Source organism: Chiloscyllium plagiosum, unplaced genomic scaffold (genome assembly GCF_037043375.1).
Source record: "Chiloscyllium plagiosum isolate Xiang-an unplaced genomic scaffold, Cpla_swu_hap1 HiC_scaffold_2, whole genome shotgun sequence".
In the NCBI taxonomy this organism is placed as follows: domain Eukaryota; kingdom Metazoa; phylum Chordata; class Chondrichthyes; order Orectolobiformes; family Hemiscylliidae; genus Chiloscyllium; species Chiloscyllium plagiosum.
In genome coordinates this window covers 33,083,994-33,101,889 of record NW_028270140.1, presented here as the reverse complement: position 1 = coordinate 33,101,889, position 17,896 = coordinate 33,083,994, and the positions used below count along the sequence as shown (strand labels likewise).

The 17,896-nt window shown below is 41.8% G+C and overlaps 1 protein-coding gene across 3 annotated transcripts in view; it reads left to right on the top strand.

Annotated features, from left to right (window-relative positions):
- trpm3 (transient receptor potential cation channel, subfamily M, member 3) overlaps positions 1 to 17,896 on the top strand; it is a 576,387-nt gene that overhangs the window by 22,717 nt on the left and 535,774 nt on the right. For 2 of the 3 annotated variants that reach the window (XM_043716548.2, XM_043716539.2), the window contains exon 1: positions 3,451 to 3,758. The exons of the other annotated variant lie outside the window; for it this stretch is intronic. In XM_043716548.2, the coding sequence (XP_043572483.1) occupies positions 3,576 to 3,758 (183 nt within the window). In that variant the 5' untranslated portion in view covers positions 3,451 to 3,575. Of the gene's footprint in view, positions 1 to 3,450; positions 3,759 to 17,896 lie in introns of those variants that run through there. 3 annotated transcript variants of the gene reach the window in all.

Below are 17,896 nucleotides of genomic sequence, written 5' to 3'. Positions count from 1 at the left end.
TGCATTAATCAAGAACAGCATATTGTGGAACTGTATACCTAGATGACACCATACATCCTGAAGTGGAACACTTATAGGTGCATAAGGCATATTCCATTCATATTGACTACCCCTGTTTTAATGAAGTACCACTTTTCTGTTAATTAGTTTAATATACAATGGTTCTGATTTGTGATAAAATAAAAGCTATAAAAAAGTGAAATATTTTTGGTAATTTCTTCATTTAGAGGTTATTCAGTAAATATGGTTTATGATTTTCCCATGATGATTATAAAAACACCTCAGACTGGTTTCAGCCATTTTTTTTATTTTCCTAACATATTTCATGACTGTTCTGTAATCTCATGAATGGAACTGTAATGTCTCCCAGTAATAGCAGGACAACAACGTATATCGAATGGAGAATAATAAGTGTTAAATTAATTCCAGCCATATACAGTAGTGCCGTCTTCAGGGGTAAAGCTTATTGTGCCTGCTATTGTCCAGTACCAGCAGAAACCTCAATGGAGTCTCAGCCACATCTACACAGGATAATCTGGATCCTTAATTAATCAAGTTGGAGTGGTCACAAGATTCTCCAGCAAGCTACATCAATCAATGAGATCATTGATGATCTTCTTCATCAACTCCATTTTAACACCCTATCTTCAGATTCTATTTCTGTGCCCAAACATTGGTCAATTGCACTCCGAATATTCTCAACAATTGAGCATTTGCTGCATTTTAGAGTTAAGAAGATCCATAGCCTGAGAATGTGCCGTTCATTCTGGACTCACAAGCCCTTTCAAGCACTTTAAGCCTTTTATACATTTTCAATGAGACCACACCTTAATCTTCTAGACATTTTGAGTATAGGAATTGGGACATCATGTTGAGGTTGTACAGGACATTGGTGAGTCCTCATCTGGTGTACTGTGTCCAGTTCTGGTCACCCTGTTATAGGATGGACATTATTAAACTGGAGAGGATTCATAAAAGATTTACCAGGATTGCCAGGAATGGAGGATTTGAAATATAACTACAGACTGGTACAGCATGGATTTATTTCACTGGAGTGTAGGAAGCTGAGGGGTGATCTTATTGAGGTTTATAAAATCATGAGGGGTATAGATAAGGTGAATGACACAGATCTTTCCCCTAGGGTAGGGGAATTCAAAACTAGTGGGCATACTTTTAAGGTGAGAGGAGAAAGATTTAAAAAGGGCATGGGACAATTCTTTTACACAGAGAGTGGATAATGTGTGGTAAGAACTGTCAGAGAAAGTGGTGAAAGCAGGTACAGTTACAACGTTTAAAAGACATTTGGATAAGTTCATGAATAGAAAGGTTTGGAGGGATTTGGGCCAAGCATAGGCAGGTGGGACTGGTTTAGTTTGGGAATATGGTTGGCATGGACTTGCTGGACTGAAGGGTCTACTTCCATGCTGTATGACTCATTGACTATGACTACGATGAGAGAACATAGATCTTTTCAATCTAATCGCTTCTCATCAGCCAAACTACTCATATAGGAATTAGTTTAGTGTCAAATTATTGCAAGTTCCTGGACATTTGCCATTCATTGCAAGGGAATTGGCATTATTTACCAGTTGGACATCATTAAAATGAGGATTTTTGTGACATTATAAGTTTTTTTGACTGTTACATGCATTCTGTTAATTGCCCTTGCAGTTGTCGGCAGCCTGCAGAAGGGGATGGCTCTTTTTGCTTGCTTCCATTTGGAAGGAGATGTACAACCATCCTGAAGAGTGCACAAGAGTCACATTAGCCAGGCAGCTGCTCACCATGATAACAATGAACATCTGAAGGGAGGCAATAGAAAATGTGCTACATGGCCATGCAGCCAATAGCACCACTGAGGCATTAGAACCTCTTTAAACCACTTAATCTTGTGTGCATTCAATTTGTTTTGGTTGATGGATCTGATGCTGTGATTTTGGTTAAGTACACAAAGTTTTCCCTAGGGTTCAGGTGTTTCAACAGCCTATTGGACATTTGGAATCTCAGCCAAGCCTCACTGTGCATTCTTGGTTTGAAGTGCTTGTTGTTTGATATTTTAAGTGGTCTCTGATTTTATTGTCCTTTACTATAAGGATATCTTTTTAGCACAAAGGAAATTTATGAATAAATTAATGTATTTTTAAAACTTTCATTTTACATTTCATATAATCACTATAATGTTAATTGGGTCCATGAAATTAAGTGTGTTAGCTTGGCTTTGGATTCATAAAGGGCCATGGAATATGGGTGGAGGGGCATGGATAGGTCTGGCGATATGGGTCTCAGGCATATCTTGGCATTGGGCCATAGGCGTTGCCGGAATGAGCTTAAATTCCATGGTGGCATAAGGGACCAGGGTGGGTGAAGGGGCACAAGGTGGCATTGATGGAGCATGAAGTGTGTGTTGGGGTTGAGGGAGATGGGGGATTGAGGGTATTACTTTATCATTACAGCTGGGATAAGTTTCGCGACATTGAGGTAGGGCTTTTTAAGAGCAGCAAGGAGCTTTTGTGGCTGCCTCCAACCTCCTTCCCAGAATCAGCTGACCCGACTGCAGCTCACACTCTTCCAACTCCCAGAAATGAGGATGCAATCTTTACAGGGACTCTCTCCAGAAGCAAACATTGGAAGCTGGGAAGAGTCTCAAATCATGCCACCTACCTTGAAAATGATGGTCCAGGTCAGTGAGTCCAACAGCACTTAAGCTGTGTTGAACAGCAATGCTCTGGTTGGTCCCATCAATCAACATCACTAAACAAATAACAGAAACAGAAAATGCTGGAGAAACTCAGCTGGTCTGACAGGATCTGTGGTGAGAAACTGATAACAACTCCAACATGATTCTTCAGAACTGAAGAGGAGTCAGAGCAGAGAGATCTGTTTCTGTTTTAGATTTGTAGCAGCTGCAGTATTTTGTGTCCCTCCCCCCCACCCCCCCGAGATTATCTGATGTTGGTCACATTGCAGTTTGTGGGAGCTTGTCTGTAAATCACCTGTTGGGTTTCCTGCATCACAATCCTTCCAAAAGTGCATTGGGAACGTTTTGAGGTTCCATAAAGGTGATATATAAATGCAACTCTTTTGTTGATTCATGTTCCACGCGACCGAAGACTCTAACACCGTTTGGAGAGTGGATGCGGAAGTCTAAGACAGCATCAAAAAAAGAACAGGACTCCATCTACCTATCCACATGGCTGGTATCTAATACCTTCCTTACTCGCTTCGGTCTGTAACAGTCTAACGTGCAAACCACACCTATATGGTGAGCTCCATCGGTGAGGTTAAGGGATAAAGTGTGCATCAGTGTCCTTTGCCCCCTCTCAGTGGTAAATGTTTCTAATTCTGTTGGACTGCTTCTGAAACAGTGTCAGGACCCCCCCCCCTCCTCTTCTGCATCTGTGTTGTCACATAAGGCGGAGCCCTCCAGCACCCTGTCCTCCCTACCCAATTGGCAGATGAACACAGACAGAGTGGGTGAGGCAGACAGGGTAGAGACTATGCTTGCAGTACAGAGGTGGCTCTCCCATTGCTTCCTAGCCTGATCAGGACCTCTTGCACTAAGAGTGCTGGGAAGTATGCGAGTGAGTAAGAAGAAGTGGCGGAGCCCGGGCGAGACGGAGAAGGGGGGCAGTGTGCGAGAGGAGGTGCCGGAGAGCAGGTCCAGCCGGGGCAAATTCGCCGAGTCCTGGAAGAGGCTGAGTTCAAAGCAAGGTTCGGTGAAACGGTCTGGCCTCCCGTCACAACAGCAGCAGCAGCAGGTGAGCTGGGCGCGCCAGGAAGCAGAGAGAGAGAGAAAGAGAGTGTAAATTTGCAAAAGTCAGCCCGCAGATCTAGTGTTTGTTTAACAAGTCATTGCTTGAAGGGGAAGAGAAACATCAGTGTGACACTGGGATGGATGGAGACAGCTTTGATTTTTGCAGGCACAATGATTCATGGACATTCCTGTGCAGGTTCAAAACACACACCTTCCGTGGCCAGTGCGGTTTTAACCGCGTCCTTCTACAATGTCTTGCGTTTGCCGTTAGAAGTGCTGCAAAGTGACTAGGAGAGACGGATCTGTACGGTGAAACATCCTGTTGCCTAGGGACAATGAGTCGCCTCAAAATCCTGTTGCATGCTCTTTGGAAAACAGAATTCTAGACTTTTTTCCTTCCGATCTGGAGTCAGCCAAGAATCACAACCACTAACCCTATTTTGTTTTAAATCTGAAAAGTTACGGAAAACTCCAAAAATCGAATAAAGCTGCCGAAAAAGTGCAATTTGTAAACTGACATTCAGTCTTTTCCCTGCGAACTGAGGGGCGTAAGGTCGAGGTTTCTGAAATGTATTTTGTAAAATTGTATATAATTCTTCTATTTTAAAAAAAAAAGACCTATATTTATTTACGGAGCACGAGTGGAATTCGTGATTGATGGGGTATGCTGTGTAAACTTTCTTTAATGGTCAACCATGTCCTGTATGTGTCTTGATTCATAGCAGAGGCGGGGGTTCCAGGGTTGACCAGTAGGGTTGGAGTAACGGTGTGTTTTTCAGGACTTCAGTCGCAGGACGTGGTGGACAGGGCAGTTCCCGTTCATATTTCCCAGCTCTCTGCTTCAGTTGGACGGCATTTGTCTCCCTGTGACGACGGGAGACTTCTTGAACTCATACGGCTAAGTTCTGGGGGGGGGGGGGGGGGGGGGTCAATCTTTTTTTTTCTTTATTGCCTACGCGTCTCGCTGAAAATCTTATCAAACAAATCTGGCATTACGTTGGTCCCAGGCTGGCTTGGGTTTTTGTCAGGATTCCGGTTTCACATTAAATACAGCTCAGTAGACGATGGCTGGCACTGTGAAGTTGAAGTGGGAGACCACTTGTTGCATTACGGTTTTATCTTGGATCATGGTTGTGATATTTGGGAAAAGAAAGGAGAAATCTAACTAAAGAGAGATTGTGTTGACCCCTCTGTCCTCTCAGGTGGTTGTAAAGGAGGGTCAGGAGACTTCTGTCTGGCCAACTGTTTTCCCTTGAACCAAACCTTTTTGAAAGCAGGTTCATATGTGCTTGGCTGCTCCTTGCCAGAGCTTGCTGTGAGCAACTTTATTATCTCACTCCTTTACAGCTGGGGACTCCAGTTCAAAAGTGATTCACTGCTTGGTAGGAGCCAGGTTGTGATGATGTATCTTTTAATTGCAGTGCTGGAAAATGAGCAAAAATTGATCAGTGAATGGAGAACAAGTTGCGCCACAGAATTTTTAAAGCATGCAAAGAGGCCTTTTGACCCATCCTGTCCATGCAAGCCATCTCTTCTAATCCCAGTTTCCAGCACTTGGCCCATAGCTATAACATTTCAGGTGTTTCACTAAACACTTTGCAAGTCTCTTGAAGATTCCTGCCTCTGCTACCCTTTTTCAGCCACAGAGTTCCAGGTACCCACAACCTTCTTGATGAAAAAGATCTCCTCCAAACCTCCTGCTCCTTACTTTAAGGTGGTTAAAAACAATGACTGCAGGTGCTGGAAACCAAATTCTCGATTAGTGGTGCTGGAAAAGCACAGCAGTTCTGGCAGCATCCGAGGAGCAGTAAAATCGATGTTTCAGGCAAAAGCCCTTCATCAGGAATTCCTGATGAAGGGCTTTTGCCTGAAACATCGATTTTACTGCTCCTCGGATGCTGCCAGAACTGCTGTGCTTTTGCAGCACCACTAATTCAGATGCTCCTTACTTTAAAACTGCCTTAATAATTCTGTGGCTATTAACCTTTCTACTAAGGGGAAATAATCCACCCTACCTATGCCCCCTCAGAAGTTTGTAACCTCAATCAGCCCCACCCCCCCCAACCCCCCAATCCCCAATCCTTCTCTGCTCTAAGGAAAATAATCCCAGCCCAAACTTGTCTCGTCATAACTGGATCAGTGCAGCACAGGCAACAACCTGGTGAATCGCATCTGCACCCTCTTTCGTGCAGCATGTCCTTCTTATGATGTGGTGACCAGACTGCACACAGTGCTCCAGTTATGACCTCAATAACAAAGTATACAGCTTCATCATAACCTCCCTGTTTTGAATTTAATGCCTTGACTAATATGGGCAAATATCCCAAATGCCTTCTTTCCACCTTTCTTTCTGCTGGTCCTGACTTCATTGATCCATGGATATCGCACATCAAGGTCCTTCTGATCATGTTTACCTTCTAGAGTCCTATCATTCAATGTATACTCCCTTACCTCGTTAGTCCTCCCAAAATGCATCACCTCACACTTTTCAGAATTAAATTCCATTTGCCCTACCCAGCTCATCTGATCAGTCCTTTAATACCATCCTATAGTCTGAGGCTACCTTCCTGACTATTTATCACATCACCAACTTCTGTGACATCTTCTACATTCATAACCAGATCATTAGTGTACGCATGTCATTTGAAAATAAGTACTGTTAAAACCAACCCGTGGGGAATTCCGTGATGTACCTTTCTCAGATAACCATTTGAATTTGGAGTAGCAGTAAGTCATTTGGCTCCATGAGACACAACTCCACAATCCTGTATATGCCTGATGAACATTGACTTCCTTGTTGGTCAAGGGAGAATCCCAGTCGAATTCATGTCGCTTGTCATCTGCGTGTGTGGCTACTAAGGATAGCTGGTCATGTCGTTTCGTGGCTAGTTGATGTTCCGTTTGACTGGGACAACACTACTATTATAGGACAAGCCAACCAGAGAACAGCCAGGGAATTCCTGGAGGCATGGCACTCATCCACAGATTCAATCAATAAGCACATCGACCTGGACCCAATATACCGACCACTGCAGCGTACAGCTGGAACTGACAACCGGAAGCGGCAGATTCAAACCACTACAAATGGTGGAGGAAAGATCACAGGAGGCTCCCAAACACTGAGAATGTCACCTAGACAGGGAACGAAACGTCTGCAACACAAATTCCCAGCTCGGCGAACAGAACCACAACAACGTCTTAACAAAGATTTTCAAATAAAAGTAAAGGCAAAATCAAAAAGCACTAGTTAGGTTTGCCTAAGAGCAAATCAATCAGACATGACTTTCCCAAAAGGTTTAGCAACAGCCACAATCTCTATTCCAAACCCTCTGTTTCTCAATTTGCAATGTCACATAGAAACAGGAGGAGGCCATTCAGCCCCTCGAGTCTGTCTTGCTGTTCGATGGAATCTTGGTGGAATTGACATCGAACTCCCAAACCCACCTTTGTTCCAATATCTCTTGACAGTTTTTGGATCACACAATTTCTGTTGCTCTGATTTTCAGTTAGCAAACAACCTAGCCATATTTGCAAGGGAGTTCCAAACCTCTGTCATCCTTTGTGCAGTGTTTCCTAATTTTACTCCTGGAAAGTGTTTCTCTGATTTTTACACTTTTCTCACAGTCCAAGACTTTTCAACCAATGGAAATAGTTTCACAGTATCTACCCATTCTTTTTCCTTTAATATCGTGGAAATGTTCATCAAATCACCCCTTAACCTTCAAAATTTAAGGGGTTGAAGCCGTGATTTATGTAATCTGCTCTCATAATGCCATGTTGGAGTCAATCATCCCAGTAAATTTATGCTGCAGTCTTTCTTATATTTTTTAAGATATGGTGCCAGAACTACTGGGTCCAAAAGTAGCCCAACTGGGTCAAAATGTATAGAGACAAACACACTCTACCCCACCCAAGTACTTCTAATATTCTTTTTCTCCTCTCAGATGCCCCACACTTATTTCAGCCTGGCACTCTTTAATTCCTTCTATTGCAGTCTGTCAAGGTTAAGCTGTGAATCCTCCTCTTCAGTTTCAGATTGCATTCCTCCATTCTTTAATTCATGCTGCTGTCTGCTTCATTTTCAGAGACATCCTTATCCTTATTCAACACCACTTCTGGTTCACTCTCCATAGAGCTTGGTTTGGCTTCATTTCCTTTCCTGCTTTCTCTCTACAAAGTACTGCTCAAGGGGATCTATCATGAAGATTCTGCTCTGGAGGTATCTGCCTCCCTCCTTCACAAAGATAGCTTGGCATTTTCCATTCTTTGCCATTCTGACTTCCATCCTCCGCACAAACCCCTCCCCTCCTCCACCCAGCCCTTCACCAAAACCCCAGTCTCTGCTTCAGTTTAAGCCTCAGAAGTTACTTATGTCAGATTTTATCCTTTTCCCACACAAGTCTCTCAGTCTCTTATCAGCCAGTGTTTAATATGATACTTAAAGGGGGAATGTATATCATGTGCCTGACTTTATTATGGGCTTTGATTTATCTGCACGGCCCTCATACTTTGTGTTGGCTACTAGACTCCATTCTATGCTGCTTCGCTCAGGGAAGACTGAGAAGATTTGATGGGTGAGGATGACAAGGTGAAGGCAGAATGATCGCGAGACTTGCATTTATACCACATCTTCCATGAAATCCCTTTTACACCCATGAACAGCTAGTTGAAGAGTAGTTAAGTTACAATGGAGGAAACACACCAGACAATTTGCACATAGCAGCATTCTGTAAACAGCAAAGTGATGATGACTAGATTATCTTTTTTTTCCAGTTGAGGGATAAATATTGGCCCAGATCACCAGGGAGATCTTTTCTCTGCTTTTCTTCAAAATAGTGCTATTTGAGCTTTCATGTTCATCTGGCAAATAACACCCCTAACAGTGCTGCATTCCTTCCACACAGGTCTCAAGCATTAATGTAGCTTTTGTATTCAAATTTCCAGACTTAAACCCACAGCGAACAATCTTGGAGGCTAGTGGGATACCCATTGAGCTCACTGCTGACATGGGAGGAGTTTCCAACTCTGTTCCTCACATCTGTCGGATGATGCCGTAGACTTTGGCTCAGATGCTACACTTTAATCCATGTCCTGGATCCTACTTTATCTTGTATCCTGGCCTATCAATGTTCACTTTATTTCATATGCCAAACTCTGAGGTATACCTGTCTCTCATGACATACCCACCCTAGCCCCAACCCATGATGTACTCTCTACTCCATGTACTCAAAACCCAACTATGCAGTTGGAAGCACTGCCACACAGCATCACATTTACTGTCACCCACCCCCTCCCCCCCGTATCCCTTCTCAACTCATTGGGTTTGATTGTTCTTTGTCATCCCCGAATACAGTGACTGGTGGAGCAGGTGGTGGTTTGCTGATCTTGGCCAAATGCTTTGATTCTGACAATCAACAGCAATTTGAAAAAAAAACCTCTTTTCTTCCCAACTCTCAATCTTCCTCCTTTCTGTATGATTCAGATGGCATCTGCTGCCTGTCGTCAGTGTAATTTTAATTATTATTGAAAAATAAATATGATCCATCAATACACACAAACCAAAAACTGTTGCCCAGGGATGATTCTGTCTGTAAATTATAAACTCATCCTAACCATGATTCTGCTACAAAGAAAAATACAAATTGGAAATCTTTTCCCTGTGCCTTGAACATTAGTGATTACAATAGAACATACAGGAGCAGAAGAAGGAATTTGAGCCCCTTGGGCCTCAATGGTGACTTTGTATCTTACTTGTGTTTATCCGTAGTGGATTTTTATTTATTAACACCCTTGACTAACAAAAATCTATCTGCTTTTGAATTTTTAATTGATCCCCAGCCTCAAAAGCTTTTAGAGGGGTAGAGTGAGTATTCCAGGTTTACACTTCCCCATTGCATGTTGATGTACTTCCTGACATCACCCCTGAATCACCATGCTCTCATTACAAGGTTGCATTTTCCTGAAAAGAGAAATGAAATGCTTATGCTTTTGTCCTGAAACGTGCAAAATGAAAAGCCAGACTGCCAAATTTCAAAAACTCACAACAGGAGAAAAGGGTACTGATATTTTTACAAGTTGGCTGTGATTGATTAACATGTTGTCATGGAGAAAAACAGTGTACACACAGGAAACAACACCCCCCGCCCCCCAGCCCCCAGGTAACTTAAAATAGGTGCAAGACTTGAACATATTCCAAAATCGTTCCAAGTTCTAGGTATTAGCCTCTTGTTCTTGACTCACTCCATCATAGTTTCACTCCATTCACCCGCTCAACTCCATTATTCATCTTCAGCGCTTCAACTAGACCATTCCTTGATCTTCAATACTGTAAGGAAATGCAAGTGTAGTGTATGCAACTTCTCCTTATATTTTAATCCATTTAGCTTTGGTTGTGCTCTGGTGTATTTGTAGTAACCTAATTTTATTCAATTAACAATATACAATTCTTAGCTGGTCAATCAGTAGCTCGAAGACCAATTATACTTTTCTCCTTAACACTTCTTCAGAGGCAGAAATTGTAACCCAGCTTCCTTTTTAAAATATTGCCTGCTCTGTAATTGATCTGTAGAGGGTGACGATTATAAGGGAGACAGGGCAGAAAACTAGTTAAGAAGTAACAGGTGTGCCACTCACTGCTATGTATTTGGAGAGCATGAAGAGTAAAAAGTAGAGATAAACAACTGAGGCAAGAAAGCAATGCTAACCTTTTATTAACCACAGATTTGGCCTTAGCTGGAGTGTATGTCTAATTTTGACCATCATAGTTTAGGTTTGATGTCAAGGCCTAAAGACAGGATACGGAGGAATTTGATGAATGGTACCAGGGATGAAAGACTTGGAAATACTGGAGAAACTGATATTGTTCTCCTTGGAAAGAGATTAATGAGTACATTCAAAATCATGATTGATCTTCGTCATATAGTTGAGGAGAAACTGTTTCCAATGGCAAGAGGTTTGAGAACAACCTTTAGTAAAATGGCGATGGAGTAGGGCTACTGAGCCCAGGACGCTTCCACTCCTTCTGCTTTTCTTTTTGTTTCTTTTCTCTTGTTTTTTTTCCTCTCTCTTGTTTTTTTGTCCCTTTTTGTTTTATTTACCTCTTGTTGAAGAGCTAGGTCACAATGATGGCATTGGCAGCGAATGGGCCCAGCACAGACTCGTGGTGACAGAGTTGGAGAGAATTTCGGTTCCTGATGGCTTCTGCAAAAATTAGAAGATCCTATCGCTGGCTCACGGCTGCTGCGGTGGAGGTGGGTTTGTGTTCCTGGCAGTGTCTTTGACCAGCGCAGATTCATGTGCCCAGTACGAGACTTGGTGGCATGGGCCAGCTGCAGCATTGGTGAGGTGGGCACGAAGCAGGCTCGCGACGGCAGCGGAGTCGAGTTTGGGCCAGGGCAGTACCTGGTGGGATCGATGGCTTCGGTGGAGGCAAGATGGCGCCAAAGAGTGGCGACTTTAAATCCAGCGACTCATGCCTGGTCAATAGGCCCATGTCCCAAAACGGAGCATTTAACAAGAAGGGCTGTAAAGTTGAACACTTTTTAATTTACTTATTTAATTTGATACCTTTTATATTCTATGTTTTGGTTTTATTTTTCTACATTTTAAGATAGTGCAGGTGAATGGCAATACTGTACAATAGTTTTCACTGTATTTTGTAACAACATACACCTGAAAATAAATAAATAAAATCAAATCAGAATACTCTGATCTGTGATTATTCGCAAAAGAGCCAAAGGGGAAATGAGGAGAATGTTTGTTTTACACAGGGTCAACCTGCTCTGTAATGTGCTGGCTCAATAGGCGATAGAAGCAGATCCAATAGTAATTGTCAAAAAGGAATTGAATAAATATTAAAAGATGGCAAAAAAGATATGCAGGGCTATGCGGAAACAGAAGGAGAATAGAGGGATGGTACTCGTGATGGGTTTGGGGTGATTAATTGGACTAACTAAACAAAATGAACTCCTGTTTACGGTGATTCTAATCAAATATAATCACTGGTGCTGTCACATTCAGCAAACATCGAGCTTCACTGTTATTCAATAGGATATTTAGCATCATGTTAGCAGAAACCTGTTCAGAAGTCTGTTTGAAATTCCTTGCCCCACTTTGTGCACCCTCATCATGGCTGTTCAAATTTCTAAATAATACTGAGTCTAAAGAGCAATAGCTAGATTGGTATCCTCCTACTCTATTCCTGAACTTACTGCCTCCTCAGTGGTATAGCTGAGAATTCATCAACAGTCTGCCTGCACCATAACTGATAACTGAAGAGCTAAAATGGTCAGTATGACCAGGCTGGTTCTCTTTTCTCTCTTTTGGTTACATCGCAGCTGAGGCCTCTTCTGCCCTCATTCAACAGCCACATGTAATGTGCACAGTCTTAAAATAGAATGAACAGCACTGAAATAGGCCGTTTGGCACAACTGGCTTTTGCCAGTCTTTATCTTCCACATAAGCCTCCACCATTCTTCACCTCAACCAATCAACATATTCTTGTATTTCTTTCTCCCTCATATATCCATGTAACCTTTTCTATAATTCATCTATCCCATTAACTTTGACATTAGCCTTAGGTGGCTGGTTCCAGATTGTCTTCACTCTCTGGGTAAGACAAAGTTTCTCTTGAAATTCTCCTTGGATGTATTTAGGGACTCTCTTATAATTATGGCCCTGGGTTTTGGTTCCCTCCACCAAGTCGGAATGTCTTCTATGTGTCTTCCTTCGTGAAACCCTTCATAAATCTAAAGATCTCTATCAGGCCTCTGCATTCTCTTCATCTACAGAAAATCACCCCTGTTGAACCTTGGCTCTGGTATTGTCAAGGATTGTAAAACCTTTATATTGGATCTTCAGTTAGTACCTCTATATCCTCTCTATAACATGGAGACAAGAACAATGCAATGTAGTTCAGATATGGTCTAAACTGAATAATAGTCAATAGCATACCCTAATTGATTATTTACTCTATCTAGGCCAAAGTACCTCGTTCTTGATTTTCCCCTACCCCTGATCCCAGTTAGCTTGACAGAACAACAGAAATTATGAATTGAACCTGGAAATTGCTACTGGAGATGGCTGAGTACCTGTTTGTAGCTGCAGTTAAACCATTTGCAATTAAACCATTGACTATCTACACTCTGTTTATTCTCATTAGTTGGATATATTTCACTGTGGGCTGGTTGCAAGATTCACAGTTCACATAACAGGAATTGCATTGTGCTGTCATCAAATGACAGCCTGTGCCACTTTCTACGGTGTTTTGCCTTGCTACAAGGTTATTAGTGCATCTCCCACTCCAAGACTTGAGAACAAAATTGAAAGCAAGTACTCCAGGGCAGAACGGAGGAAATCTGCACTTTCGGGTCTTTTGGAAGGCCCTAAACGGAGCTGCTTTTTGCCACTGTGTGAATGCAAAAGCTCCCATGCCATTGTTTGGAAGAGAAGAGGTTTCTTCTTGTATCAAGATAGACATAGAGAAGATACTTCTACCTGTGGAGGAGACCAAAATCAGAGCCAGTGTTTTGTCCCTCAAACAGCATGTCAATAGTAGATTATCTGCTTGTTAACACATTACTCTTTTTTTGACATATTGTGAGCAAATTGCCTGCTGCGTTTCTGACATTACAACAGTACTTCACTTCTAAAGTGTTTCATTGGCTTCAAAATGCTTTGGAGCATCCTGTGGGTGTGTGCAAGGTGCTATATAAAGGCAAGTCTTTTACTCTAACATGAGAACATCATTGAGTTCATGCAGTCATTTCCTTTGTTTTGTTTTATAGTAACTGTGCATGAAGCTACATTCTAAAACAGATGTTCAATTACAATTGCAATTACATGATCATAATAAGGACATAGGGATAGGAAAAAAGGCACAGAAAGAGATTTGCAAGGATAATGCTAGAATTGACTGATATATTTATTAGTAAATGTTGAACAAGCTATGAATCATTTCTCTTGCTAGGGTGAAAATGCAGAGGACATGGAGGCAGTCTGACAACATGGACCTGTTAGGCCAAGTAGCCTGTTTCTGTGCTGTATATTTAATGCTCATCTAAAATAGAAATTTAATATGAGCATTTCATTGAAGTCTTGTGATTTGATTTAAATGTTATGATTGCATAGCCCAGATTTCCTTTTGATGTTGCCAGTCCATGTAGGTATCATTCGTGACATCATTACCTTAACCCATGGAGGGAATCTATTTAGATGTCACTGAACAATATTGAGATAGATTCCTGAGAGATGATCCTGCTTAGAAAGGATTCCTGAGGCAGACAGAGCTACTAATACTTTCCTCTTGAAGATAACAGTTGTTTTTAAGAATCAGTTAGGGAGTTATTCAATTAATCCCACTTGCCCTACTCTTGACCTATAGCCATGCAGCTTTCCCATTGCAGTATTTACCTAATTCCTTTTTGAAAATTCCTATTGAGCCTGCTTCCATCATCCTTTTGGGCAAAGTGTTCCAAATCATCATAACTCCTTGTGAGGAAAAAAAGAACACCTGTGTTACTTTTATATTGCATCTGTGTCTATTAGTTATGGGCCGTCCTGCTGGTGGAAGTAATTTCTTCTTTAATTTACTCCATCAAAACTGTTCACACATTTGAACATTTGTTAAATTTTCCCTTAACATTCTCTGCTCAAAGGAAACCATTGGACTACCAACGATTTCTATCCATGTGCAAAGACTAAGTGAATTTCACTGCATTTGGCATCATGCATGCAAACAGTTAACCCTCATGAAGAAAGCAACCCCTTATTAATGAATAAATCAAAAGCCATACAGGCTGCTCCATATGTCTCTATGGGGAGTCTTCACAGCACAGTTACCACAACCGGTATACCTTAGTGTGCAGAAGGAGAGTGCTTTATTTAACTCAGAATCCTAGTTGAAGGGACAAGAAACAGGTGCTACACAAGAACAACTTGCTTTTATATAACACCATTAATGTAATAGAAATCTCCAAGTGGCTTTTCAGAAAAACCTGATCTGGACCAATTTGGAAGATATTAGGACAGTTGGACGAAATCTTAGTCAGAGAGCTAGGTTTCAAGGAATGTCTCAAATGCAAATACTTTCAAGGACAGAATTCCAGAATTGACAATTCAGACAGGTGCATACATGGTTATCAATGGTGGTGTAAATAAATTGGTGAGGGGGAGGGGTGTGGGGGGGAGCTGGGGTTTGCAGATTCATAAGTGACCAAACTTGGAGGACAGGAGAGATTTGAAGAGTTGTAGGGCTGATTAGAGTTAGAACACTGAGGAGGGACAATGCCAGGAATAAGAACTTTAGAGTTAACTTTTACCTGACTTGAAGTAAGTAGCGAACAGAAGGTTGTCCACATATCTGATTGATGAGCACTCAGCAAGGTTCCATGTATGGACCACACTGTGAAGATACTTTCATCCTCTCGCCAGATTCATTGGGTGGGAGACATTGGAGTGATGATGATGATTCTGTCCATGGCTTGTCCAATGTGTGCTTTAATTGTCAGTCAGGGCCTGTGTCTCAATCAGCCTCCACTTTTTCAGCAACAAAGTGACTGAACTGGACGTATCACGTTCGATATTAGAAATGACCAAATACTATAACCTCCTTTTAATTAGTGGTAGTACTCTTTTCTCTGAATCAGATGGTTGACAGTTCAGGCCCCAAATGAGATTTGTATGCATACTATTTGGCATCACACTCCTTTACTTATTCCATCAAGAACCTTTATGATTTTGATACCCCTATTATGCTTCCCATTGATCTCCTTCACTACACAGACATGTATTGCTCTACATTGTACTGAGGGAATCCTGATGTCCTGCCAATATTTATCCCACAGGTAGCACATGTGAAACAGTTGATCTGGTCCTAATTCATTCCTCTTTGTGAGAGCTTGCTGTGCACAAATTGGCTACTGCATATCCTGCACGACAAAACTTCAGAAGTACCTCATTGGCTGAAAATATGACCCAAGCATCCTGGATCTAGAAAGCTGCTTGGTCGATAAATTCACAGATGAACGGATACCCCTAATAAGGGTCTTTAACATTCTGAAAGGTTTTGAGAGTGTGGGTACAAAGAGAGTCTCTTTTTTTTCTTGCATTCAAAAGCAGGATCAAAGGTTTCCATCGGCTACATGGACCTCCCAAGGCAGTGGAAGCCAGTGTGTTGGCACATGATTGGCATGCAAGGAACCTCCTGGCCACACAACCTAGAGGGAGTGTTGGTAGTACCCAAGAAATTTAAAACGAAATTCACAAGAAACTTCTTTACTCAGAGTGGTATGAATCTAAGGTGAATGATTTGAAAGAGAGGCAATAGATAGGTACAGTGGATAAGAAAAGATGGGAATGGCTTAAATGCAGCATAAACTGCAGCATGGTTTATTTGTTTATTTAACCATGTAACTCACAGCCCTGTAAAGTACTTTCACACTAACAGCCAGTACTCCATGTAGCAGTGAAATGCCTGAAAACACATCAAATCATGGCTGAGATGGGTGGCAGTAGGTGTGCTGTGGGTTGCTGATACATTGACAGAATGATTAACTTTTTTTGTGCTTATTGTTTTAAATTTAATTAAACAATACAAGTCTCCATTCATGAACATGTGTCTGATATCATAGATTTATAAAGCAAGAATAATACAGCAAAGGAGGAGGTCCTTCAGCCCATTGCTCAATGAAATAACTCTCCACTTAGACCCATGACCTGTCTTCCAACAATCTTATGATTTCCTTCATTTCTAAGTAATCCCCTTTCAATTCCCTTTTGAATGTTTCATTTGTTTCATCAACAGTTGATTAACATCTATTCAGAATTGAATGGATGACTGCCAGATCTGATAAGTTGTCTCTGTTTCTTTATCCACGGTGTTGAGTATTTATAGCATTTTGTGCCATCATTAATTTGCTCTGATAAAATGTAGTGTGTTTATTCAAGGAACCCAATACTAAATGAGCTGATATGGCAGTAATGAACAGTGAAGTATGCCGATACTGGTATGGTACTTACCTCAGTTACCCCAATAATAGTTACCTCAGCTTGCAATCATATGGAATCCTGTTCTATAAAGAGGGCCATCAAATGCATTACAGAGGAAACTCAATTATCCAAACGAGATGGGCAGGCAGTATTTCATTTGGATAATTATTCGATTATTTGATTCAATGGCTTTCCTCTGGGGCTCGGAATTTTCTGTTAAGTCTGCTCCCCATTCAGGAGATTAGATAGCAGCACACCACGCGTGAGCCCTGCCCGCCACCCCACCTGCTCCACATGCACTCCCTCCCCAGTCTGCCCCCACCCCCTCTCTGGGGCAGCTGGACTAGACACCAACAACAAGATTGCTGCTGCCTTTAGAGGGGGTAAGTCTTCAAATAGTGGTACACACACACACACACACCTATGCAACGTTTTGACAGGTTCCACCTTTGCCCCGTACAGGACAATGTTGGAGAGATTATCTGGGGATGTGGGCTTTAGGATACATCCCTGTGTAGAACTCCAGGGAAAGTGTGGGGGGAGAGAGAGAGGGCGGGAGGTCAGTCATTTTGAGATAGTGCCTGGGCTCCCCTCGATGTCCAGGACTGTTCTCGGTAGCATTTCAGTAAGCAGAGTTCATCTTTAATCACTATAAATAAAGGCGCGATCAGTGTTCGAAACACCTCTTTGATGTAATGTTTCTATCGGGACCTCAAGATCTCCTTCGGATAATCCAATATTCAGATAATTGATATTCGGATAATTGAGGTTCCCTTGTATATGCATTGAATGAAGATTGCCATCTGTTTCCATTATCCTTTGGCAGTGCATTCCAGAGCCTAACAGCACACTGTGTAAAATCAAAAGTTGCCTCACCTTCTGGTAATTTACTGAAGTAGCTTCAATCTGCGTCCTTACTTTGCACTTCAAAGTTAGTGTGAGATCATACATTTTGGCAGGAAGTACAAGGAGCAGCAGCATAAAATAAAGGGTACAATTTCTCAGAGGTCCAGGAGCAGAGGAACTTACAGATTAGTGTGCACAAATCATTAAAAATGGCACAAAACTAGTTGAAAAAATATTTAATAAGGCTTACCGGATCCTGAGCTTTAGAGATAGAAGATTTGCGTACCAAAGCAAGGAAGTGATGAAGAA